Below are 25557 nucleotides of genomic sequence, written 5' to 3' on the forward strand. Positions count from 1 at the left end.
GCGCAGGGGAGCGGCAGTTGTCCCCCCCGAGGCCGGTCCCCGGCGCGCTGTGGGCGGAGCGGCCGGTCCCGCCTCCAGCCCTTTTATAAGGGGAGCGCAGGCGGCGCCAGCTTAGGTGTGAGCAGCTGCCCGAGTCGGTAGCTGGGCGACCAGGAGCTGGGCGCGGATCCACTGAGACAGCGAGACCCTCAGAGGAGGTGAGGGAGCCAGGGCAGGCAAGAGCGAATCCCGGGCTGCGGCTCTGAGCTGAGCCGAGCGTGTCCGCGTGTGTGTCTGCGCACCTCCGTGGGTGTATGTCCGCAGCGGCGTGTGTGTACTGTGTTCACAGGTGAATGGCGTGCGTGGGTCCGTGCTTGGGGCTCGGTTTTGCGCACACCGGAGTCTATATGTGCGCGTGGGACAGGGGCCGGGATGTGTCGGAGATTCCGGGAGGGGAGAGGGAGCACTAATACCAGAGATCCCCGCCACGCTCCCTCCACTTGAAGCTCAGCTGGGGCGAGGGACGGCGTGGACCGGGCGGAGGGTGACCCCGGGGCCCCAGGCTTGGTGCGCTCGCGGCGTGGGGATGAAGCCCTGTCCGCGGAGGGGTCCGGGAGGAGTGGGGAAAGCCGAGCCGAGCAGGTTCATCTGGGATCCGCTCCCGGGAGGCTCTCGGATCCAATCGGTGCCATCCCGGCCCAGAACCGAGGTCTGGGTCCCCAACGCTGCCGTGTCCGCCAATAGGCTGGGCGCTGAGGTCAGCGCGGGCTGTGTCTCCGGCCTTTGGGAACGTGTCGGGACACGTCCCTTAAGGGCTAGCGAGGAGGTGACTCACGGTGACAAGAAGACCCCAGGGAACGGGGCCGGGTGAGGTAAGAACCCCGCCAGGGCTGGGAGACGGCGGATCCCCCAGAAGTCCCCTTCCCTGCCTCTCCACGGTCTCTGTCCCCCCGTCAGCACAGTGACCTATTTGGCTGGCACAGAGTGTTCCCAGGAAAGCCGGGACACCGGGAGGTCCAGGACCGGGTGTCCGGTCCCCGCCCCGCGGCGCGCCCTCGAGGACCCGGAGCCGCGGCCCGGCGCTGAGTGGGCTTGCGCCAGCCAGTCAGTTACGGAAGCGCAGAAACTGGACCTACCTCTCTCCCACCGCTGCCGGGAGAACCCCGGCCCAGCCTGCTCTTGGGTCGGACGGACGGATTCAGGGGCGGGGGCCGAGCCCTGCTCTGCGGGGCGGCGGGGCACACAGTCCCCGCCAAGGGAGGAAGGGGGTGAGGGGTCGTGTCTTTGAGGGATGCGGCTTCGGGGTGCGACGCCGCTCCGGACCTCCGTCGCCTGCATTCGGGGGCTCCGGGCGCCCCCAACCTAGTCCAGAATTCCCTCTCCGAGGGCGACACGGCTGAGCAGGAGGGCGAGTCGCCCTTCGGGCGCTGCCGCCCAGCGCGGACCACGGTGCGTCCGCCTTGTCTGCCTTGTCAGGGGCCCCCGGGGGACACGCGCCTTCCCCGTGGGGACAAGAATCTTGGAACTGGTTTGGTAATTTAGGGCGCACAGGCAGCTCCCTCCTTCCTTCCCTTCCTCCACGTTGCGTTTCGGAGAGGACTTAAGAGCGGTTTTGTTTTCGTTGCTCCCGTCTATTTTTATTTTCCAGGGATCTGACTCATCCCCTGCTTTGGGCGTGGAGATAAGGTGGAGGGACCAGATCTCGGCGCGCCTGTGCTTGCGGTGTGTGTGTGTGTGCGCGCGCGCGTGTGTGTCACAAGAGGCGGCGCGAGAGCGCGCGGTTTCCCAACAGTGACGGGGGTTTTGGAAGCCTAGCTGGCTCAGCGTGACGTGTTCGCGGCTCCCGATCCCCCTCCCGCTCCCCCTCCCCACCCGGGGGTGACGTGCAGCCGGAGTGGAAGCGAAGTTTTGGCGGGCTGGGAGCTCTTTGCAGGAAACTGACTCATCACAACTCCCTGCCGCTGTCCCAGGCTCTGCCCACGCACCTCCCACCCCGCGCGTGATTTCCTGTAGGCCAGCGCCCCCTTCTGGCCCCAGCGCTAATAGCAAACACGCCTTCCCGCGGAAGGAGGCTTCACCCGCCTTTGCTTCCCGCCGCTATTCCAGTGCTGATCTGAGGTCGCTCCCCCGCCTCTTAAAAGGAGTACCCTATTGGTTCAGCAGTGTTTATTGAGAGCTTACCATTTATTTGGGTATGAAAATATGGTTGAAGTCTAAGGCACGAAGGCCAACAAAGGGAGCTATTCTCAGTTACTTGTTTGTAAAACAAGGGGTTGTGTTTGTTTTCTCTGAGGTGGGAGTTATAATAATGGGCATGAGAGCAGATTTTGGTGGGGAGCCTATGAGAGCCGAAAGGGAAGGGGTGGCAGAAGTAGAGATGGTCCCTGCCTGGATTCTGGTCCCATCTTCAGCTCCTAGAAACTAGGGAATATCCAGCTCCCTGATAAAGCCCTAGGTGGGCTTCTCCATGTACCAATGAAGCACTGAGATCCATAGTGTCTATGCAGGACATTCTGTGTGTCCCCTCTTGGCTGGCACCCCAAGCATGTCCATCTGGAGAACTGTCAAACACTTGAATTTAATTGGTCTGGGGAAGGAGGGGCCTGTCAGTCTACATTTTGAAAAAGCTCAAGTGTCTCTGATGGGTCTCTCTGGTTAAGAAACCTCAAAATTAGAGAGGGAGTAGGGTTCAACACCAGAGCACAGAACCCAGGGCATTCAGGCCTGGGTTCAAATCCTGGCTGTGCCACTTGTGAGCTGTGTGACATTGGGAAAGTTACTTAACTTCTCTGAGCCTTGGTTACCTCTTCGGTAAAAGAGCTAATGTACCCACTTTTTCAGAAAATTAATATTTGTAAACTTCTTAGAACAGGCCTTGGCACATAAAATATATAAATAAATCTCAATCCTTGCCCTGAAGAGAGTGAGCAAAAGTTATTTGTGGGCTTTGCCCACTGCACTATGTAACCCCTCTCTATGTGGCAGTGGCCCTTGATCCTTTTAACTGTGTGGTTTTGGGGCAAGTCTCATAACTCCTGCCCTTTCAACTTGATCTGAGGTCACCTAGTGCCTCCCCTCCCCTATCAGCTGAGACGTCGTGTTGTGAGCTCCACTCACTGTGAGAGGTGGAGTGGGGAGGGGTAGGTGTGGTGTGGGTTCAGGGCTTCCTGTCCCAGAAGGTCACTCAGCAGAGCTTTCACCCTCAGAGCCTGCAAAGCAGGACTTGTCCCCGGAAAACCCAGTCCCTGTCAAGGTCGTGCAGGAGCTCATCCTGGAGTCAGGCCAGAGCAGGGCAGGTAGGTGCCAGCACTCCCTCATGGGCAAACTCATCCTTAGTTTTCCCTCTCCTGAAGTGGGAGGAGAGGAACCAGGTAGACCGGTGCCTTTAATTTTCTTTGCCTGAAAAATGGGTTCCTTGGATGCAGGCAAAATGGGGCAGGGGCTTCCAGGTTGTCTAGACTTCAGGTCACCTGATGTGCCTGGCAGGATGTGGCTCAGCCTGGGAGAAGTCACCTCCCTGCCCTGCCCTGCCTAGCTCCTCCTCACCCCCAGGCTGCCTGCATGATGACATCCTTGGGAAAGGCCCTCAGCGCACAGCACCTGTCAGCTGCTGTCTGAAGGAGGCAGTGGCCCAGGTGGAGTGATGGGGAGGAGCTCAGGGAGAACTAAAGGCAGAGAGAAATAATAATAATATTTTCCAAGCGCTTCTATATACTAGGTACTGCTCTAAGCACGTTATCTACATTAACTCAGTTAATCCTCACATATGTCTTCTGAGACATTCGCTATTGCTGTCTCCATTTTATAGATGAGGAAAATAGAGCCCAGAGAAGTTAAGCCACTTGTCCAGGTTCACCCAGCAGAGCCTGGATTCCAACCCAGGTGGCCTGGTTCCAGAGCCCTCACTTTTTTTTTTAAAATTTAATTAATTAATTAATTAATTAATTAATTAATTTATTTATTTATTTCTGGCTGTGCTGGGTCCTCGGTTCGTGCGAGGGCTTTCTGTAGTTGCGGCAAGTGGGGGCCACTCTTCATCGCGGTGCGGGAACCGCTCTTCATCGTGGTTCGCGGGCCTCTCACTATCGCGGCCCCTCCCGTTGCAGGGCACAGGCTCCAGACGCGCAGGCTCAGCAGCTGTGGCCCACGGGCCCAGCCGCTCCGTGGCATGTGGGATCTTCCCAGACCAGAGCTCAAACCCGTGTCTCCTGCATTAGCAGGCAGACTCTCAACCACTGCGCCACCAGGGAAGCCCCCAGAGCCCTCACTTTTAACCACCAAGATACAGCCTCCCCACTCTGTTCCATCTGCCTTGCCTGGAGGGACCCACTGATCAACTGCTTGAGCGTGCTTCTACAGCCCTGCTCTTTAGACTTGCATGCAGTCCCATTTTACAGATGAGGAAATTGAGGCCTAGAGACATTAAGTGACTTTTTAAAAGTTGAGATAGTAAGTGGCAGAGCTAGGAGTAGAACCCAGGTGTTTTTTACCCCGAAGTCCAGGGTAGTTTTAAGTAGCTGAGCAGGATTACTCCACATGAGCATCTAGATGGAGGGTTTCAGGAGGCTCGAGGAGCTGTCCATTTATTTGGGAATTGACCTCCTGGCCAGGTCTGGGGTTAGGAAACTGCTGGACTCTGGCCATTCACACATGCTTGGGGCATTCACACCCATGAGGGACACCTCAGGGGGGAAAACAAATTGATTTTACCTGATAATACCTGGTGGTAAACAGGACCCTGATCCCTGCTATTGCAATAAACCTGCCTTTGTTGACATACATAAACTTGCCCTTCAGCTGCCCACTTCCCCAGTGACCTTGGGGTGCCAGGCTGGCTGAGCTCTGCCCCAGCCCTGTGTGTGTTGCTGGGGGGTTGGGAGAGCCTGTGGGAGGGAAGTGGGGGAAAATCAGCCGGAAGGGACCAGAGTGATCCTCTCACCTCACGTTCTAGTAAGAAGACCTCGCCTGAGGTTACAGAGTGAAGCACGGCCGGGTAAGGGAGGGTCCGATTTCTCCGGTGACCAGGGTCTTACTTGTGTTCCAGCTGCAGGCACCATGTCAGAGCCATGCAGGGATGCCCGTCAGATCCCGCGCAGCAGCAAGGCGTGCTGCTGCCTCTTTGGCCCGGTGGACAGCGAGCAGCTGCGCCAGGACTGCGACGCCGTGATGGCCAGCTGCGTGCAGGAGGCCCGAGAGCGATGGAACTTCGACTTTGTCACCGAGACACCACTGGAGGGTGACTTCGCCTGGGAGCGCATGAGGGGCCTTGGCCTGCCCAAGCTCTACCTGCCTGCAGGGCCCCGGGGGACCCGGGACGACCTGGGAGGGGGCAAGTGGCCGAGCACCTCATCTGCCCTGCTGCAGGGGACATCTCAGGAGGACCACGTGGACCTGTCGCTGTCCTGCACCCTCGTGTCTCGCTCCCCTGAGCGGCCTGAGGGGTCCCCGGGAGGGCCGGGCACCTCCCAGGGACGAAAACGGCGACAGACCAGCATGACAGGTGAGGACAAGTGCAGAGAAGGATACTGCAAGGGATCAAGACTCCCAGAATTCATGGTGCAAGGGCTGAACTATCTGGCCCAGCTTCCTCATACCTCAGAGGGGGAAACAGGCCCAGAGAGGGGACGTGACCTGCCTGATGTCACACAGCTAGCCTGCTGCCAAGACCAACCAGCTAACATTTATTTGGAACGTTGATTATATGCCAGGCCCTTTGCTAAGTTTCTAGATTTCTTTCAGTCCTTATAGCAATCCTATACCATAAGACATTCTTGCCATCCTTCTGTAGGCAAAGAAACAAGGTTCAGAGAGGTAGAATGAATTTGCAGTGGAGAGAAAGCTAATGAGAATTTCCTGGCTGTCCTATTCAAACTTAACTCCCCTTCCCCATCACACATACACACCTCCAACCCCCCTTCCCTGCCTATTTTTCTCTTTTTGGCACTTTTTAAACTATCAACAGCTACTTCCTTATCTTGATATTGTCCATCTCCGCAACTAGGATATTATCTCCACAAGAAAGGAATCTGTATCTCTGTTGTTCATTGCTGAATCCTCAGCACCTAGGATGGTGTCTGACACATAGCAGGTGCTTGAGGAAAACTGAATGAATGATGCTTACATTTGAATACTAAGTATGCCAGGCCTTCGACCAAAGTCTTTTTATTTTTTTTATTTTTTACTTTAAAATTTTATTATTATTACTGTTTTTTTTTTTTTTTTTTTTTTGGCTGCACCATGCATGGCTTGCAGGATCTTAGTTCACTGACCAGGGATTGGACCTGGGCCCTTGGCAGTGAAAGCATGGAGTCCTAACCACTGGACCGCCAGGGAATTCCCCATCAACCAAGGTCTTTTAGAGAGCATTTCATTTAATCCTCAGAGCACCATACCAGTGTTATCCTCATTTTATAGGTGAGGAAACTGAGGCTTGGAGAGATGCAGCCAAGAATCCCACAGCTAATTTGCAGCTGGGTCAGAACTAACAATAATGATAATGATGATAATAATAATAGCTAACTTTATGCGGCCCAGGCATCGTGCAGAACACTTTTCATGGATTATCTAATGGAATCCCCAGAACAGTGCTATCCGATAGAACTCTGTAAAGATGCAAATGTCCAGGGCCGCTGGCCACATATGGCCGCCAAGTACTTGACATCTGGCTAGTGTGAACGAGGAATTGAATTTTTCATTTTGTTTAATGTTAGTTAATTTAAATAACCACATAGGATTAGTGGCTACTGTATAGGGCAGCTTGGCTTAAAGCCGGCCCATGGGCGTAGGTCCTATTATTAATCACATCTGTGATGCGTGGTGGGATGCTCTGGAAATGCTCCTCTGGGAGATGGGCCAGAAGTTGCCAGAGTTCTTCCCTGTACTTGGCAGTGTGTCCCTCTGGCCCTGGGGAGGGGTTCTGGCCCCTCTGCAGTTTGCGTTGGATGGGTGGTTCTGCTGTGCCCTCTTCCTCCTGGCCTGGCTGACTTCTGTTCTCTCTCCTCAGATTTCTATCACTCTAAACGCCGGCTGATCAGCTCCAAGAGGAAGCCCTAACCCAGCCGCTGGAAGCTAGGTCCTCCTGGAAACAAGGGGGCCACTGCAGGCCTCTTCTACATCTTTTGCCTGATTCCTTCAGTTTGTGTGTCTTAATTATTATTTGTGTTTTAATTTAAACTCCTCCTCATGTATATACCCTGCTTGCCCCCTCCCTCCCCATACCCCCAGCCTCTGGCATTAGAATTATTTAAAAACAAATTAGATAGCAGAAAAATAGGCTTATTAGAGTGCTAGGTATTTTTATTATGTGAACTATTATTTAAGCCCTCCTCATCCTTTGCTGTCCATTTCCTCTCTCCCTGAGGTACGGTGAGGCTGGCAGAACCCTCACCCGCTGGCTGGTACTCTCTGGAGGTACCTGGCCCCTCCCCTCACCGTCTGATGGGTGTTACAAAATTCTGCCCCTTTCCCGCATTCTCAGACCTGAATTCCTTGTAATTTGAGAAGTAAACAGATAGCACTTTGAAGGGGACCCAACAGAGTGGGGGGCATCATCGAAACTTTGAGGTCCCCTCACTCCCCTCTAAGGTTGGGCAGGGTGACCTTGAAGTGGGCACAGCCTGGAACAAGGCTGGGGATTTGATACCCTCGTGGCCCTTGATAACCCCCTCGGTCCCGTGAAGGCGTGGGGAAGGTCGGGTCCCGTAGCAGACCACCCCACCTCCCCTCCACCCGCAGGGGAGCCGGCCTCAGTGTTTGGCTTCGCCTTCCCCTGCACTTTTCTAGGAGCCCCAGAGGCCCCTCTTTCCCAGCTGGGCTCTCAGTCCCTCTCTGCTCCTCTCCCTTCCTCCATGTCCTTTCCCTTTTGTACCTTCTCAGCCCTGGGTGGCAGCTCCGGGGTGCCTGTCCCCCCAACTCAGTGGACTGGAAGGGGAAGGGGCATGCTAGAAGTAGGGTTCCCCAGTTCTACCTCAGGCAGCTCAAGCAGTGACCACCCCCTCCTCTTAGCTCTTGGGATGGTGGTCCTGGATGGTCAGACAGGCCTCCTTGAATGGGGACCTCTCTATGTGAGGGGTATGTGGGTGAGGAGCAGGAGGGAGATTGTGACGCCAGCCCCTGGAACTCATCCAAGGACGTTTTCCATTTGCCCCACCCCTCCCCCATTTCATTGCACTTTGAATAGCAACTGAACAAGGAGTTAGGTGTTTTATGATGGCGGGAGTAGAGGCTATGGATAGGGTACACTAAGTGGGTGGATATGAGCCCGGGGAGCTGTGAGTTGTTGTCTTTCCTGGCAGTGAACCACTTGGTGGCTCTGACCCCAGACACCTTCCAGCTCCTGTAACATCCTGGCCTGGACTGTTTTCTCCTGGCTCCCATATGTCCTGGTTCTTCTGTCTCCACCTAGACTGTAAACCTCTCAAGGGCAGGGAATAAGTCCTGTACTGCCCTGTGTCCTTCAAAGCCCTTCCCACAGTGCTGGGTATACAATAGGTGCTCAATAAATATTTCTGGTGACTTCACTTGTAATATTACTGTTGTCGTCAATACACCTTGTTATTTATAAGAACAAGTAGGTGGAGGTTTTTTGGATTGTTTTTATAATTAAAAAAATTAAGCACTTAAATTTTAAAAATGCAGAAAGCTTAGCAAATAGAAAGACCAAGACTATAAAACAAAAAGCAGACAACAATAACAAAACAAAATAATAAATCATCACACCTCTGCAGATTGCCACTGTCAATATTTTGGTTTCTTGTGTGTGTGGTTTTTTTAGTAAAGAATATATTGTTACTCATCAGGGAAATGCAAATTAAAACCACAATAAGATACACACCTACCAGAATGACTAAGATGAAAAAGACTGACAATGCCAAATGTTGGCAAGGATATGGAGCAACTGGAACTCTTATACCTTCTGATGGAAGTATAAACTATTTTAACTACTTTGGAAAACTCTTTGGCAATATCTCCTAAAGATGCCTCCCCTCATGCCTGCCCCATGACCAGGAATTCTATTCTTAGGTTTGTTCTCAAGAGAAATGAGTACACATTTCTGCCAAAAGACATGTTCATAGCAGCATTATTCATAACAGAGCCAAACCAGAAACAACCTAAATGTCCATAACATAAGAAAAGATACATAAATTGTGGTATCTGTATATAGTGGAATACTATATGACATTAAAAAGAACAAAGTATTCCTACATGCATCTTCTGATTACCTATTCATAGTTAACAACCCTAAGACTTAGTAGCTTAAAACAATAATGATCTATTTGCTCTGGATTGTGCAATTTGGCCAAGAACTACTTTCCAAATGCTGAATAATTCTCTGCTGTGCAGGGCGTGGCTTTGCTCCAGAATCCTGGGGGTCTGAGATGAGGCTCTGCCTTTGGGGCTTTTGGAGACTTCACACTGTTTACTTATCACCCATGGATATTTCTAGTATCGTGGGATATGCTGGGTCATACATCCCAAGTGCTTGCCCCATATCAAGGACCTATTGCAGAGCCTCTTTTGCTCTGGACTCCACTTAAACAAGTCATCCAGTATATGGGCTGCAGCAGTATTTAGTATTCTGCCTCCAAAATCCTTATTGGCCACCAGCGCTATGCCTCTTTTTAGTGGTAGGATGTCCACAGTATAATAACTTGTCCTTTACCATAGAGGGAATGTCCCAGCATGCCCCAACTCATTTGACCATTTAAAACTTAACTAACGGGACTTCCCTGGTGGCGCAGTGGTTAAGAATCTGTCTGCCAATGCAAGGGACACAGGCTCGAGCCCTGGCCCGGGAAGATCCCATATGCCGTGGAGCAACTAAGCCTGTGTGCCACAACTACTGAGCCTGCGTTCAAGAGCCCGCACGCCACAACTACTGAGCCCACGTGCCACAACGACTGAAGCCTGCGCGCCTAGAGTCTGCACTCTGCAACAAGAGAAGCCACTGCGATGAGAAGCCCACGCACGGCAACAAAGAGTAGCCCCCACTCACCGCAACTAGAGAAAGCTCGCACACAGCAACGAAGACCCAACACAGCCAAAAATAAAAACAAACAGATAAATAAATTTATTTTAAAAAAATACTTAACTAATGTGATAGGTTTCTGAATTTTTGTGGGGAACATGGTCATGACCCACTTTTTTTTTTTTTTTGTCTGTGTTGGGCTTTGTCTTCGTTGCTGCGTGTGGGCTTTCTCTAGCTGTGGTGAGCGGGAGCTACTCTTTGTTGCGGTGCACGGGCTTCTCATCGTGGTGGCTTCTCTTGTTGCAGAGCACGGGCTCTAGGCGTGCAGACTTCAGTAGTTGTGGTGCGCAGGCTTCAGTAGTTGTGGCTCGCGGGCTCTAGAGCGCAGGCTTAGTAGTTGTGGCACATGGGCTTAGTTGCTCCGCGGCATGTGGGATCTTCCCGGACCAGGGCTCGAACCTGTGTCCCCTGCGTTAGCAGGCGGATTCTTAACCACTACGCCACCAGGGAAGTCCTCATGACACACTTTTGATCCGCTTTTCTGATATGGATTGGAAAGAATGCATTGGCCGTATTATTAGCTTCGTACAGTCAGAGGCCGTGGAGACTATTCTAGTAAAGATACCATATCTGATATAATGGCTGCAATTAGGGCTGCCTCATGGATAATCATCAATCACCATGTCACATTTGGTTTCTGTAAGAGCAAGATGGGGGGGTAGATTGGGAAACACTCTGTGTCCTTTAAGTTTTTGAAGGTAGGACTAACCTTTGTAATTCCACCAGGGATGTGGTATTGCTTCTGATTTACTATCTTGACCAGTGGGATAACTTAAGAGACTTCTACTCAGTCCTTTCCCTAATGGCTCTTATTCCACAGATTAGGGAACCAATGTGAGGGTTCTGTTAGCTGCTAAGTACATCCACACCGATTTGCATTCAGGGTTAGGAAATAGCCACAGACTCACTGGACCCATTGGACTCCGAGAGGGAGCCGCGCTGCCTGGCTTGTGGGACCTTAGTTCCCCGACCAGGAATTGAACCTGGGCCCTCGGCAGTGAGAGCACAGAGCCCTAACCACTGGACTGCCAGGGAATTCCCCAGGATGTTTAATCTTGAATCAAGAGAGAGGCTTCAATAAACACTCTCTTTAGGCACCTTGTATTCCTCATCTCCCCCAGCCCCAGTCCCATACCCCTGAGATCTCCTCCATGTGTTTCCCTGTTCCTACCAATACATACCAGCCAGACCTGTAGCTTTTTGCTAAGTTGCTTCCTCCAGTAACAGGGACTGTACTTTCCTGCTTGGGCAATGCTGAGACCTGACCCAATTATTGGTCTAAGAGAAGTGGCTGGCAAACCCCTACTCTGTGGACCAGCTGACCATTTTGGATAAAGTTTTACTTCAATATAGACACACCCATTTGCTTGTTGCCTATGGCTGTTTTTGCACTTTAAGTAGTACAAAAGCAGAAATGAGTAGTTGCGACAGAGACCACTTGGCCCACAAACCTAAAATATTTACTCTCTTGTCCTTAAGGTGTTTTGCTGACTCTTGTCTAGAGGCAGAGAGGGGAGGTGGGGTGAATCTTCATGTGACGGGAGAGTGTGGTCCTCTAGAGAGGGAGGGGGCATTCTGCAGGCCTGGAGGGCTCAGGGGAAGCTGGGAGTATAAGGTTCATCCATACAAACATCTCCATTCCAGGACTAAGCACCCCACTCTTTCTTTGCCAGCTGTGGCTGTGCATTCGGTCTCTCTTGTAGCTCCACCACCTTTATACCGGATCCTGGGGCTGATTATCAGCACAGACTGCTCTTGGGCCACAGGAGATGAGGGCCATTCAGAATGCTCTGATGGGGGTCTCCTGTCCCACACAGCCTGCCCTGAGTTGAGTCTGTGATTCTCCTTCTTCAAGACTTCTAGGGCAGTCAACAGAAGCCAGCCAACCCTGCAATCCTCATAATTACCATGGCCCCATATCTTTGTGTACCTCTCCCCGGTCCGCCTCCCACAGCTGGGTCTCTGTCACCATAAGGCTGCAGCCTATGTGGGGTTGGGGGTTATCACCGCCCCACTCACTGCTGACATCGGGCCTCCATTGTCATCTCACTGGTGAGGGATCCATTTTCAGAAGCCCACCTGCCATTTCTGCTACCAACTTTCTTGGACTTTTTTCCCTCAAAAGCAACCTGAGTTGCAACCTGACGTGTGTGTAGGTGGTTTACTTGGGAGGTGGTCCTGGAAGCACAAGCGGGAGAGCGGAGAGTGTGGGAAAGGAAAGGAGAAAGCCGATGGAGGTGTTGGTGAGCAAGTTCTGCTGTGTGCACCTGGGAGGTCTGAGGAGACCGTGTGGAATGCGCCCTAGGATTGTCCCTGGGGGTACTGACCTGGGTATCTCTGGGGTACTTAACCACTGACGCCAGCCATGGCTGACTGAGGGCAGCCTCCAGGGGCAAGTTCAGGTTGCTCCTTGGGTGGACCTAGTTCCTGTGATGCCAGAGAAAACCAGAAGGATGCAAGCATTTGAGGTGAGAAGCTATATCCCTGCCAGGAACTATTAACCAAAACTATTAACCAAGACATGGGCCTGGGGATGCAGGTGGGGCATCAGCAGTGGCTGCTGTAACTACGCTTCAGCCAGCCTAGTGCCCAGGTGAGCAAGCTGGCAAAAATCACTGCAGCTTTACCCCCTCCCACCCAGCCTACAGAAACACGAGCACCATGAGGGTTGGTCTTTGCCTCTTGTATTCACTGCTGTATCCCAGCACCTAGAAAGTTCCCAGCACATCATAGGTGCTCAATAAATATTTGTTGAATGATTCACTGCGGCTTGAATTTCCGTCTTGACCTGAGCATTCGTCTCCCAAGCTCCACCCCAGCCCCAATCCTCAACCCTACCCCCCACCCCCATCCCAGCTCTCACGTCACTGCCCCTCATCACTCGACAACCAGTCTGGCGTGTGAACAAGGCCACCTGCGAATTGCTAGGGTGGAGAAGTTGGAGGTTCTCTCAGTCTCTTTTTAACAATCACAAAAGTAACAACAGCTGACATTGATTATCATCTGCCTAACACCATTCCAAATGCATTATATGGTTTAGAGCACTGAATCCTTACAATACACAACCGAGGTGGGCACAATTATGGCTTCTGTTTTACAGATAAGAAATTGAGGCAACAAACCTTTACGTCACTTGCCTGAGGTCACACCCCTACGAAGTGGTGGGGCACCAGGATATTCACGCCGATGACCCAGGTCATATTGCCTGCTCAATAACCCAGAAAGGGGAAGTGCCTCGCCCAGGGCCACTGCTGCCATGACAGCTCTTCAGAGGAGGCTTTAGGGCACCTGTCTCCTTCTGCGTCCCTCCTCAGTCTTTGACGTAACTTAGGTTTTCTCAGTCTTAGGTAAAGCATGCTATGTAAATGCAACTTCGAAACTGGTTCCCTGGCCTTGCTTTCCCCTGAGATCACCACCCCGCCTAAGCTGGCTCTAAAGATAGTTTGGAGCCGGCAGCTGGAGGCAGGGGGACCCAGGTCTCCTAGTTTGAGCCCCAGATCTCACCACTGCACCCCAGAACAGAGAGTATCTTGCTTCAAGGTTTACTAAATTGTGCAGTGAATTCGAGTATCTTTAGGGAATTGAAAATTAGTGAGCGTGAAACTTTCCCATTCACAAAACGGTCTCACTATCTTTGATCCTTGTTCATTCATTCGGTTTTTGTAAAATTTAGTTTCTGAGCTCAGTCCAGTGACACTGTATTTTAAAATTAGTTCTACTGTTTCCAAAAAGGCCTGGATCTAACTTTTTTCCTAGCACCAGGCTATGTCCTCCTGTCAGCTGGCTCATGGGCAGGTTTTTCCTCTGCCCGGTGTGGAGGGCGAGGCCAGCCTGAGCTCTCACCACCTACAGGCTCAACTCTGTGACACTCCGGTTCCATCAGAGAGGGCTGTGGCCTCCCCCGGCCATCTCTGTGCCCCTTTATTTCCATCGTTGGGAGGTGGGGTGGTGGGGGGTAGGGGAAAGTGAACTGGGGATTTCTTGAGATGCTGGGGACTTGGTCTTAAAAATCCAAACTCACTCTATTCTCAGAGAAGTGGAGAGTCCCTCGCTGTAGATAAAAAGGTCCGGGATTTGTCACAATTGCCCAAATGCAGAAGCAAACACTGCTGGCCCTCCTTCCGGAATATACCCAGAGTCCAGTCGCATCTCATCGTCACCTCACGGCTGCCCTCCTGGTCCGAGCCATCACTTGTCTGGATTATTGTAACAGCCTCCCCTTCTTTCTGCCTGGTCTCCTGCTTCTTTCTGACTTTGCCTAATACAGTTTATTCTCCACAATGAAAGCAGCCACAAGGATCATTTTCAAACTTACATAGGATCATGTCATCCTCCAAATGGCTTCCATCTCACTTATAACAAAAATTCATGTCCTTACATGGCCTACAGGTCACACTGTCTGTCATCTCTGGCCTCATTTTACTCTACCCTCCACTACCTGCTCCAGCCATACTGGTCTCCTCACTGCTCCTCATGTACACAAAGAGAGCTCTTGCCTCAGGGCCTTTGCACTCACTGTTTCCTCTCTCTGAACATTCTTCTTCCAAAACTTTTTTTTTTTCTTTTTGGCCACGCAGCTTGCGGGATCTTAGTTCTCCCGACCAGATATAGAACCCGGGCCCCCTGCAGTGGAAGCGCGGAGTCCTAACCACCAGACGGCCAGGGAATTCTCCCAAAACTTCTTCCTCACATACTCTATTCCAATATCACCTCCTCAGACAAGCTTCCTCTGACCACCACTCCCCTATCTGAAATATACCATCCACCATTCTATCCCTTCACTCTGCTTTACTTTTCTTCATAACACTTATTGCTACCAGACATTATATTACATATGTTTTTTTTCCTATTTTTTTCACTTTTGTATCCTCAGTGCTGGCTCATATTAGACACTCAATAAAAATTTGTTGAATAAAAAAAATCAGTGTTTTATTTAGCTCAATAAAGCCACGGAAACTCTGAGTATCAATTTCTCAGTGGTAAGAAGGGGGTGAAAAGGATTGTTGGTTGTGAGAATATCTATTTATTTAGGAATTCAATTTATTAATTTTGAAATCTTTTTATTTTGAAATCGTTTCAGACATACAAAAAAGTTGCAAAAATAGTAAAATCATTTCCATAGACCCTTCACCAACAGTCCCTAAATGTTAACATTTTACCACATCTCCTTCATCATTCTCTCTTGAAGGAGAGAATGTACAAATGTACAAAAATTATTCTTAAAATAATGTACAAATTATTCTTAAATTTATTTTATTTTATTTTTTATAGTTGTATTAAATTCATTTTTGAATGGGTAATGTCTAACGATGGTACAAAATAAACAGTGAAATATAAATCTCCCTCCTTGTCCATTCCGATACTTGTCCCTCACTGCTACCAGTTTCTTGTCTATTCTGTCAAAAATATCCCATGCATTTACAAACATATATGACGGCATGTGCATTTATATGGCATAAATTTCATCCACAAACAAACACTTTTTTCTTCATGCAAAACTATACTCAACAATATCTTTTAGAGGGTGTAGAGAAAATGGAACCCTCTTGCACTGTTGGTGGGAATGTAAATTGGTACAGCCACTATGGAGAACAGTATGGAGGTTCCTTAAAAAACTAAAAATAGAACTACCATATGACCCAGCAATCCCACTACTGGACATATACCCTGAGAAAACCATAATTCAAAAAGAAACATGTACCACCATGTTCACTGCAGCACTATTTACAATAGCCAGGTCATGGAAGCAACCTAAATGTCCATCGACAGATGAATGGATAAAGAAGATGTGGTACATATATACCATGGAATAAAACGTCATAAAAAGGAATGAAATTGGGTCATTTGTAGAGACGTGGATGGACCTAGAGTCTGTCATACAGAGTGAAGTAAGTCAGAAAGGGAAAAACAAATATCGTATATTAAGGCATATATGTGGAATCTAGAAAAATGATACAGATGAACCTAACTGCAGGGCAGGAATGGAGACACAGACATAGAGAATGGACTTGTGGTCATGGGGGGGAGGGGGAAGGGGGTGAGATGAATTGGGAGATTGGGATTGACATATATACACTACCATGTGTAAAATAGATAGCTAGTGGGAACCTGCTGTATAGCACAGGGAGCTCAGCTCGGTGCTCTGTGGTGACCTAGATGGGTAGGATGGGGGTGGGGAGGGAGGTCCAAGAGGGAGGGGATATATGTACACATATAGATGTTTCACTTCTTTGTATAGAAGAAACTAACACAACATTGTAAAGCAACTATACCCCAATTTAAAAAAAAACACAATATCTTTTGAAGGTCATTCCATATCAGTCTACCCGGATCTTTCTCATTTTCCATCATATGCATGTATCAGAACTTATTTAACTAGTTTCCTGTTGGTGGAAATTTAGGTTGTTTCCAATCCTCTGCTACGACAGACAATGTTGTAATGAATATCCTTTTATATCGTCATTTTGTACATCACCCGTAGGACAAATGACTAGAACTGAAATTGCTGAGTAAAAAGCTTTTTGCATTTTAAATGTTGACAGATATTATCACATTACTTTTCATGAAAGGTGTACCAGTTTATGTTCTTACAAACGATCTGTGAAAATGTTTTTCTACATCCTTTACAACATGGCATGTTATTTTTTTGTTTGTTTGTTTTGTTTTGTTTTACCAACTGGATAACTTACAATGCTATTTCGTAGTTTTATTTTTTATTTATTTTATTATGAGTGAAGGTAAACATTTTTTCATGTGTCTAAAAGCCATATTTTTTCCCATGAGTTATCTATTCATATATGATAACAATTTCTCTAATGCATTACTGGTTTTACAGTGATCTGTAAGAACTCATGATATAAAAAGGAAATTAGCTTACTTTCTGTGCTATGTGCATATTTTTTCATAGTTTGTTTGCCTTTTTGTCAATGGTAATTTTTTTTTTTTTGTTTTTACCATTCATTTGTTTTATTTTTTTCTTTAAAAATTTCTATCTGGTGGATTGCCTCAGTCTTTTCTTTTACGGCTTCTTATGCTTTTTGATATGCCTGGAAAGGCCTTAAATGCTCCAAGATTATTTTTTAAATTATCCAATAATTTCTTTTGGCATTTGTTCAAACATACACAAAAGTAGAGAGAAGAATAGAAGGAGCCAGAGTTACTCTCATCAACTTCAACAGCAGTCAGAATAGGGCAGGGCCAGTCTCATTTCACCTATGTCCCACACATTCCCCCATCCCTTGACTATTTTGAAGCAAATTGCAAACAACATATAATTGTATGATTTTTTTAAATGCTGAAACTTTTGATCTGGAATTATTTTAGAGTTAGAGCTCCAACTTTGTTTTCTGCAGATACCTAGCCCATTCTTCCCACAGTTTACTGAATAAACCATTGTTTCTCCACTGATTTGTTTTTTTTTTAAAGTTTATTTTTTAACATATTTATTTATTTGTTTGTTTGTTTATATTTATTTTGGCTGCACTGGGTCTCAGCGGCAGTGCACAGGATCTTTGTTGTGGCATGCAGGATCTTTAGTTGTGGTATGTGAACTCTTAGTCACTGCATGCATGCAGGATCTAGTTCCCCAATCAGGGATTGAACCCGGGCCCCCTGCATTGGGAGCACGGAGTCTCACCCACTGGACCACCAGGGAAGTCCCTCTCCACTGATTTGAAATGCCACCTTTATCATACAATAAATTCCCATATATAGTGAGTCTGTTCCTTTCTATTCTTATTTATTTGTGGCTGCATTGGGTCTTCATTGCTGCTCGCGGGCTTTCCATAGTTGCAGTGAGTGGCGGCTACTCTTTGTTGTGGTGCGCAGGCTTCTCATTGCGGTGGCTTCTCTTGTTGCGGAGCACAGGCTCTAGGCTCGCGGGCTTCAGTAGTTGTGGCACGTGGACTCAGTAGTTGTGCTCACAGGCTCTAGAGCACAGACTCAGCAGGTGTGGTGCATGGGCTTAGTTGCTCTGTGGCATGTGAGATCTTCCCAGACCAGGGCTTGAACCCGTGTCCCCTGAATTGGCAGGCGGATTCTTAACCACTGCGCCACCAGGGAAGTCCCCCTTTCTATTCTTTATTTTGTCCCATCAGTTCATCCATTTATATTTATGCTCCAGTACCATGCAGTTCTGATGGATGTAGTTCTACAATATATTTTGGTGTTAGGTTAGACATTCCCTAGAAGATGCTTTGGGTGTGGGCCTCCGCTGGATTTTGAAGACGTGGTCTGAGAGTGAGGATCTAAGGTAAGGCATGGCGTATACACTCAGCTTTAGCCATAACTGCACCCTTCAACACTTTGGCTGGGATAAGGTGAGGCAGGCATCATTCTGGCAACCAGAGACTCGGGTCCAAGTTCTGGCTTTGCCACTGAGAACTGGATGACCTTACCCTGAAGAGCTTCTGTGGCCTCCCCACCAGCTCCAGCTTTCTCCAGTTCCAAGATTGTAAGGCTAGGGCTCCTCGGGAGTACCAGGCAAGATGGTGAAAGTGTAACCAGTGGTCACTTCAACAGGAAGTCCCATAGATTAACACAGGAGATTGGCTCCCCGGGGAACGGAAAGAGTGATTAAGCAAGAGGCAAGACTGTTAACAGTTCCAGAGCTCGTGGGCTCCTGGGGGCAGTGGTTGCCTCATTACCAGGTCCAGGAGGCACGGGGCTGCATGCACGATTGGGAGCATCTGAGAGGTGGGAGCTACCCTGGAGTTGCAATCCTTCTTTTCCTTGGCGGGGTGAGGATGGGGGAGGGAGCTGTGGTCCCCACCCAGCTCCTGGGACGAGGTGCAAAGGGCTAAGCCCTTTTTTCATGAATTTGGAGCTCTCTGCATCTAGCGGAAGGCACTTGGGCAGGAGACTTGGATAGATTACCTACCCTTAAATGGCCATGTGACCCTGGGCAAGTCACCTGGCTTCTCAGAGCCTCGGTTTCTCTATCAGGTTAGTGGGGGGAAGGGAGAGGATAAATATACTAGGAGGTCTCTCAGACCCACTGACATGGACAATTTGGGTTCTGTGACTATCGCTATTACTTGTAGTTATTGAAGTAGTTGGAGTGAAGCGCAGACCCAGTTCCTCGGCCCTTTGGAGAGAGAATGATGGAACTGGGAGAGGCCCTAAGGCAATCGCAGATGCTGTGATTCTGTCTCTGTCCCCCACAGCATCCTTCTTACAAGCCTCTCCACTTCCTGAGGGAAAGCCTGTGGTGCCTGCTTGCTGAACCGAATCCTACAGTGGGGAGCTGATTTCTGGGATGCCTGGGAGCAGGATTCATTTGCCCTCAAGTCTGGCCTCAAACTTTATATGATTTCTTGGGCGAGGAAGTGGGGAGAGGTAGTAGTGCTGTGGGTGCGTGTGTGTATGTGTGCTCCTGGCCAGGATGAGGTTTCCCACTGTTACAGGTATGAGGTAGTGATGATCAATAAGGGGAATGTGGGGACTTCCCTGGCGGTCCAGTGATTAGGACTCCGCGCTTCCGCTGCTGGGAGTCTGGGTTCGATCACTGGTTGGGGAACTAAGATCCCACAAGACACAGCACTCGGCCAAAAAAAAAAAAAAAATAAGGGGAATATGGCAGAGGAGGGGCCTCTGACAGAGGGCTGCCCCTGCTGGCTGACTCTGAGGGTGTTGTTCTGAGTGATTCTGAGAGGGCAGGGACCTTCATAGACGCCAGCAGCCGTGAGAGGTGTCCTGTCTGACTGTGAGAGTTGACCGTGAGGGAGGTGTGTGTGTGTGTGTGTGTGCGTGTGCACATATATGTGTGCACACACATGTACACACGTGAGGACTGACTGAAGGTCGTCCCCATTGTCTCTGAGTGGCCATACCTGGCCGTGATGGGGGCATAGACTGTTTTTAGGCGCACGTTGCAAAGCCGTGAGGGGGCAGTCCACTGTCCCTGACTGATGGTGGACAGGTGTGTTGAGACAGAACTGGCGGTAGGTCACCTGCTGCCTTTCTGCCCTAGGCCTCCTGACAGGCAAGGAGGGGGCCACCCAGTACCCTGCAGGGAGAGAAGGATTGACGGACTCAGAGGGCTGACGCTGAGGCCTTCGGCATAGCGGGGACTGGTGAGGTGTCCAGGAAGTGCTGCTTTCTTACAAAGTGCCAGGGGACTGATGGAAATGGGGTGCAGCTCGACTAGGAACTCCCGGACAGCGAGGTCAAGAGCATCCCATGTCCTGCGATGTGGTCACAGGGGATCTATTTCAGGATTCTAAACTCCCTTCACTTGTGGGAGCCTGACAGACTCAGTGACGTGGTACCCACATCACAGTAGACTCTTCCCCCAGCACTTCAGTTCTAGAAGCTTCCGCGCTGGGAATCTTATCTTGCTGCTTCATGTGTGTGTTATCTCCATCAACAGAAGTACACGTGGAACTTGAGTTCCCAAGTCTCACAGCCCGAGCAAAGCCTACCCACTCTGCCCTGTTCCAAAGTCCTGTCCCATCATGGCTGCTCTGTCGGGTGTCTGTGATCCACAGAGGGGCCTCCTGTCCGCCGAGGAGGTGTCTCTCCAAGAACTGGTCCTGGGGCAAGTCTGTCCCATGACAAACCAGGAGAGTGGATCTGGTGCCAGATTTGCTTCTGACATCATGGCTTGGGCAGGTCTCTGCCTTTCGGAGCCTACCTCCCTCAGTTTCCTCATCTGCTGAGTGGGGATAAATCATATCTGTACAGCACCCAACTTTTATGAGACTCAAATGGAATTTCACCCTCATCCATGTTGTCACCACAATTGTCATGGCTAACTTTACCTAGTGGTTGCTGTTTTCGGGGCATAGCTGTGAGTGCTTTACATGGATTATATATTCAACAAATATTTGCTAAGCGCCGACTGTATCCGAGGCACTGTCCTAGGCATTTGGGATAGAGCAGTGAACAAAAGAGTAAATTCCTTACTCACATGAGGCTTCTGTTTCAGTAAGAGGAGACACAAATTTTACCAAATAAATGAATAAAAATATTCTGGGAAGGTGACAAGCGCTAAGAGAAAATAAGGCCAGGGGACTTCCCTGGTGGTCCAGTGGTTAAGAATTTGTGTTTCCACTGTAGGGGGCATGGGTTCAATCCTTGGTCGGGGAACTAAGATCCCCAATCAAAAATAAATAAGTAAATTAATTTTAAAAAAAAAAGAAAGTAAGTAAAGCCAGAAGGGAGGTGGGCTCTGCTGGGAATGGGAAGTGGTGTTTCCACTTCAATTGTCTCCTCTCATCTTCACAACAACCCCGTGTGGTAAATATTAGTCTCATGTTCCAGTGAGGAGACTAAGGCACAGGGATGTTATGTGACTTGCCCAAGGTCACACAGCCAGTGAGCAGCAAGGCTCAGGAGGCAGTCTGTCTGACTCTAAAGCACTGGGACTGGAAGTCACTGCCTCTCTTGGCCACTTTTTCCACATTTATGGGTCAAGAGGGTAGGTTGGACTCTCTTCTGGTACTGACGCTCAGTGAGTGTTTCTTTGATTACAATACACAAGGCCCAAGGCCCAGCCCATTGGAGGGTCATGGGGTCATGGAGGGAGGGAGCTCCCCTCTTAGGGGGATGGTGAGTGAGGATAGATGTTGACCTCTGGGTGTGGACAGATGCACCCCAAGGAGGGGTGTGTATCTCATCATTGTTTCCAGAGGCAACATGGAGGGTGATGGGGGAGTGGGAGATACTAGCGGAAGGACAGTTAGATTTGTGGAGGAAATTCTCTATTCTAACCCCTGGAATCTCATTCTTGGCTCCCACCCTCACCCCGGTGTTTTGTTTTTGTTTTTGTTTTTTTGGCCGAACCATGGCTTGCGGGATTTCAGTTCCCCGACCAGGGATTGAACCTGGGCCCCGGCAGTGAGAGCATGAAGTCCTAACTACTGGACCGCCAGCGAATTCCTATCTCCCCTGCTTTTTATTAAGAAATCTTTCAAATCTACAAAGGAGTTGAGCAAATAGTTCAATGAATGCTATTGGACAGATGGCTAACAATTTGCCCCATTTACTCTCCCCCTCCCACCCACACTTATTTCCTGTTCACTTGCTTATGTATTTACTCAGAGCCATTTGAAAGTGAGATGCAGACATTATACACTTCAGCACGGATCCCTTAAAGACAAAGAGATTCTTCTACATGATCACAACACTTGTACCACACCTAAGAAATTTCACATTGCTCAGTGAATATCATCTAATATAAAGTCCATATTCAAATTTCCCTGGTTGCCCCCAAAATGTCCCTTATTCCTACTGTGTTTTTTTTTTAAATTAATTAATTAATTTATTTTTGGCTGCATTGGATCTTCATTGCTGTGCGCAGGCTTTCTCTAGTTGCGGCGAGCGGGGGCTACTCTTTCGTTCCGGTGTGCAGGCTTCTCATTGCGGTGGCTTCTCTTGTTGCGGAGCACGGGCTCTAGGCGCGCGGGCTTTAGTAGTTGTGGCACGTGGGCTCAGTAGTTGTGGCGCATGGGCTCAGTTGCTCCGCGGCATGTGGGATCTTCCCGGACCACGGCTCGAACCCGTGTCCCCTGCATTGGCAGGCGGATTCCCAACCACTGCGCCACCAGGGAAGCCCCCTACTGTTTTGTTTTTTGAAGGGAAATCCAATTAACGATTGCATGCTATATTCAGGTGCCATTTATCTTTATTCTCTTGAATATAGAACAGTCCCCCTGCTTTATTTTTTCTTTTACGACACTAATATTTTTTTGAGTCTACTCAGTTACCTAGTAGAACAACCCACATTCTGAAGGACAGTGTATGTCAGCGGAGGAAACAGTGAGTAACTGAGTGTCCAACACATGCCCAGAGCAAGGCTGGGCATCATGAGGGGATCCAGGGTTAAATCTGATCTCTCCTGCCCTGGAACTCACTGCTAAATTATGTCACCTCCCCCAGGAAGTCCTCCCTGATAGGCACTGGCGAGTTGTTCCTTTTGCAGTGCTCTCACAGCACTTGGCACACAGGTTTACTGCCCCTTCCACACTGTGCTGTAATTAATTTTGTGTCTTCTCCTGCATGAGGCTATGTGAGTGCCTCTAGGGGAGACCAGGAGTTAGTCCACCCCTATAACTACAGGGCCAGGGGCTCCACTTGGGTATGTATGTTGTGTCCTGTGCACGGGTACCTGGCCAAGGGGGTGAGTGGGGACTGGAATCCAGCCCACAGTCCACTTGCCAACCCGTGGGCCCTGGCACTGGGCTGCATCTGCCCAGAAGAAGGGGCACTTTTCCTAATTTGCCTAATGGAACCTCACACATCACAGCAGCCTCGTTTTCCACTGTGCCGGCATTCAGTCGGTGCTCAGTGAACAGTTGTTGCTTAAATGCATGCTAGATCTTGGGAAGGGTTTAGGCAGAGGAGATGTTCTGGTAACTGTTCTTTGGGGGAAAAAAACCCTGATCTGTAGCATATGCTGATTCCCATGGTGTAAATGCTCCCACAGCGGCTGATTGCAGGTGGCTGAGTTGGGAAGAGAGGTACACAATTGGCTCTTGCAAGCCTCTAATGTGTGGCCCCAGCACACCACTGCAGTTTTACATCTATAATCTTAAAACTGCATCTGAAGCAGACTTTGAAGGCCCCAAGAGAGAGACAGAAAGAGATATGGAGAGAAACAGGTAGAGAGAAAAAGCAGAAAGGGAAGAGAAAGAGGCAATAACTGATGAGGAGTCAGAGACTCTACTTCACTTTAAAGTTTGGGGCCTCCCCAAGGGTGAGGAATTGCTTCATTCAGGTTCTATGCAACCTGTGTGAAGGAACTTGCCCAAGGGGAGGCTAGACCAGTGGCTCCAGACCCCTGCAATGAGCCCGTTACCCCTGAGGCAGAGCCCACATCCCTCCATTCAGCCAGTCTGTGACCTTTGACCCCAACAGGAAAAGTCCAGGGTGGGTGTAGTGCTCCTGCTTCATCAGTCCCTTCACACATGCTGTCTGCTGCTTCTAAATCTTACCCGCTTCCTTTAGAGCTTGGCTCAAGTCTCAGCACCTGCAGGAAGCTGCCTATGTGCACATCAAACCCCTCCCACCCTATACAGTTCTACGTGCTCCAGACTTATTCTCACCTCCCCCTCGCCACCCCCCACTAGGACCAGACTCTACTCCTTCCAGACTCCAGCCTCCTTCTCTCCTACCTTGAGGCCTCACCTGGACAAATCCTTATCCATCAAAATCCTTATCAATTGACTAACTGACCTTGAGTGACAGATGAAAGTACCCCAATTAATGAATTTGACAACCCTTACTTGAGCACCTACTATGTGCTACGGAGCTGGGAGCAGTGTGGACCGAGGCACAGAGTAATATTCCTATAGGGGGAGCCCAGAACACCATGGGGTCACAGATAAAGGGGCATGAACCCTGCTTGAAGCATGGGGGAGCTTCAGGGAGGAGTTTAGACTCTAAGGTGAAGGAGGAAGAAGTATCAGCTAGGCAAGGGGGTGAGAGAATCAGGGAGGTTTGGGGCAAAGGGAGCAAGCGTGGGAGGGAATCTGGCATTCCAGAAATGGCGAGTGGTTCAGAAAGGTTGACATGGACCATGATGGGATGCAGAGGTGAGGGTGTGAAGGATACGCACGTCTTGAAAGGCCATAAAAGCCATGTGGGGGAGCTACGGATTCCCTGGTACATATGTGGAAGGAGTAGAGAAATGTTGTTGAGGAGGAAAAAGAGGTTGGAGGCCAGGTGAGGCTGAGAGAGGGAGGAAGGGAGGATGGAGAGAGCCCCTTCCGGAAGCTGTGATGTGAGGAGATAAGCTGGTAGAGCAGCAAGTTGCTTCTTTCTGGTCTTTCAGACAGTGAGGTCCTGGACCATCCTGTGTAACCACCCCCAAGTAAGGCAATAGAACCTATGATGTCTGGAGAAGACTTTTTTTTTTTTTTGGCCGTGTTGGGCCTTCGTTGCTGCCCGTGGGCTTTCTCTAGTTGCCACAAGCTGGGGCTACTCTTCGTTGCAGTACGCGGGCTTCTCATTGTGGTGGCTTCTCTTGTTGTGGAGCATGGGCTCTAGATGCACAGGCTTCACTAGTTGCAGCACGTGGGCTCAGTAGTTACGGCATGCAGGCCCTAGAGCATGCAGGCTTCAGTAGTTGTGGTGTGTGGGCTCGGTAGTTGTGGCTTGTGGGCTCTAGATCGCAGGCTCAGCAGTTGTGGCGCACGGGCTTAGTTGCTCCACGGCATGTGGGATCTTCCAGGGCCAGGGATCAAACCTGTGTCCCTTGCATTGGCAGGTGGATTCTTAACCACTGCGCCACCAGGGAAGTCCTGGAGAAGACTTTTGACAGTTGAACGGAGAATTGAAGGAGATGAGGGCATGTGGATACCTCAGGGAAGAGCATTCCAGGCGAGGGAACAGAAAGGGCAAAGGCCCTGAGCGGGATGTGTGGGAGGCCGTCAGCTGGGGGTGGGTGATGAGTCAGAGAGGCCAGCGCAAGTCAGATCAGGCAGGGCTTCGTCAGCCACCGTGGGTTTTCTCCAGGGGTGATGGGGAGTCATGGGAGAGTTTTGAGCAGGGAGTGACTGTGTTCAGCAGCCCAGTGTGCCCTCACCTCTCTGTCCCCAGGCCAAAGCACC

General features: G+C 49.7%; 1 protein-coding gene across 2 annotated transcripts; it reads left to right on the forward strand.

Annotated features, from left to right (window-relative positions):
- The first annotated feature begins 38 nt into the window (after positions 1 to 38).
- On the forward strand, positions 39 to 8498 carry CDKN1A (cyclin dependent kinase inhibitor 1A). 2 transcript variants are annotated; one of them, XM_007197957.2, is made up of 3 exons: positions 39 to 197; positions 5024 to 5479; positions 6983 to 8498. In XM_007197957.2, exons 2-3 carry the CDS (start codon positions 5035 to 5037, stop codon positions 7030 to 7032), a joined length of 495 nt encoding a protein of 164 aa, XP_007198019.1. In that variant the 5' UTR covers positions 39 to 197; positions 5024 to 5034; the 3' UTR covers positions 7033 to 8498. The 2 variants fall into 2 exon arrangements, with proteins under 2 accessions (XP_007198019.1, XP_007198020.1); XM_007197958.3 differs by having other exon boundaries at positions 196 to 328.
- Positions 8499 to 25557: the final 17059 nt, after the last annotated feature.

The sequence above is a fragment of the Balaenoptera acutorostrata genome, chromosome 10 (genome assembly GCF_949987535.1).
Source record: "Balaenoptera acutorostrata chromosome 10, mBalAcu1.1, whole genome shotgun sequence".
Lineage (NCBI taxonomy): Eukaryota > Metazoa > Chordata > Mammalia > Artiodactyla > Balaenopteridae > Balaenoptera > Balaenoptera acutorostrata.

Coding starts and splice junctions, on each gene's coding strand:
- CDKN1A (XM_007197957.2), top strand. CDS start 5,035: ATGTCAGAGCCATGCAGGGATGCCCGTCAGATCCCGCGCAGCAGCAAG. Junction 5,480..6,982: donor GCGACAGACCAGCATGACAG/GTGAGGACAAGT, acceptor CTCTCTCCTCAG/ATTTCTATCACTCTAAACGC.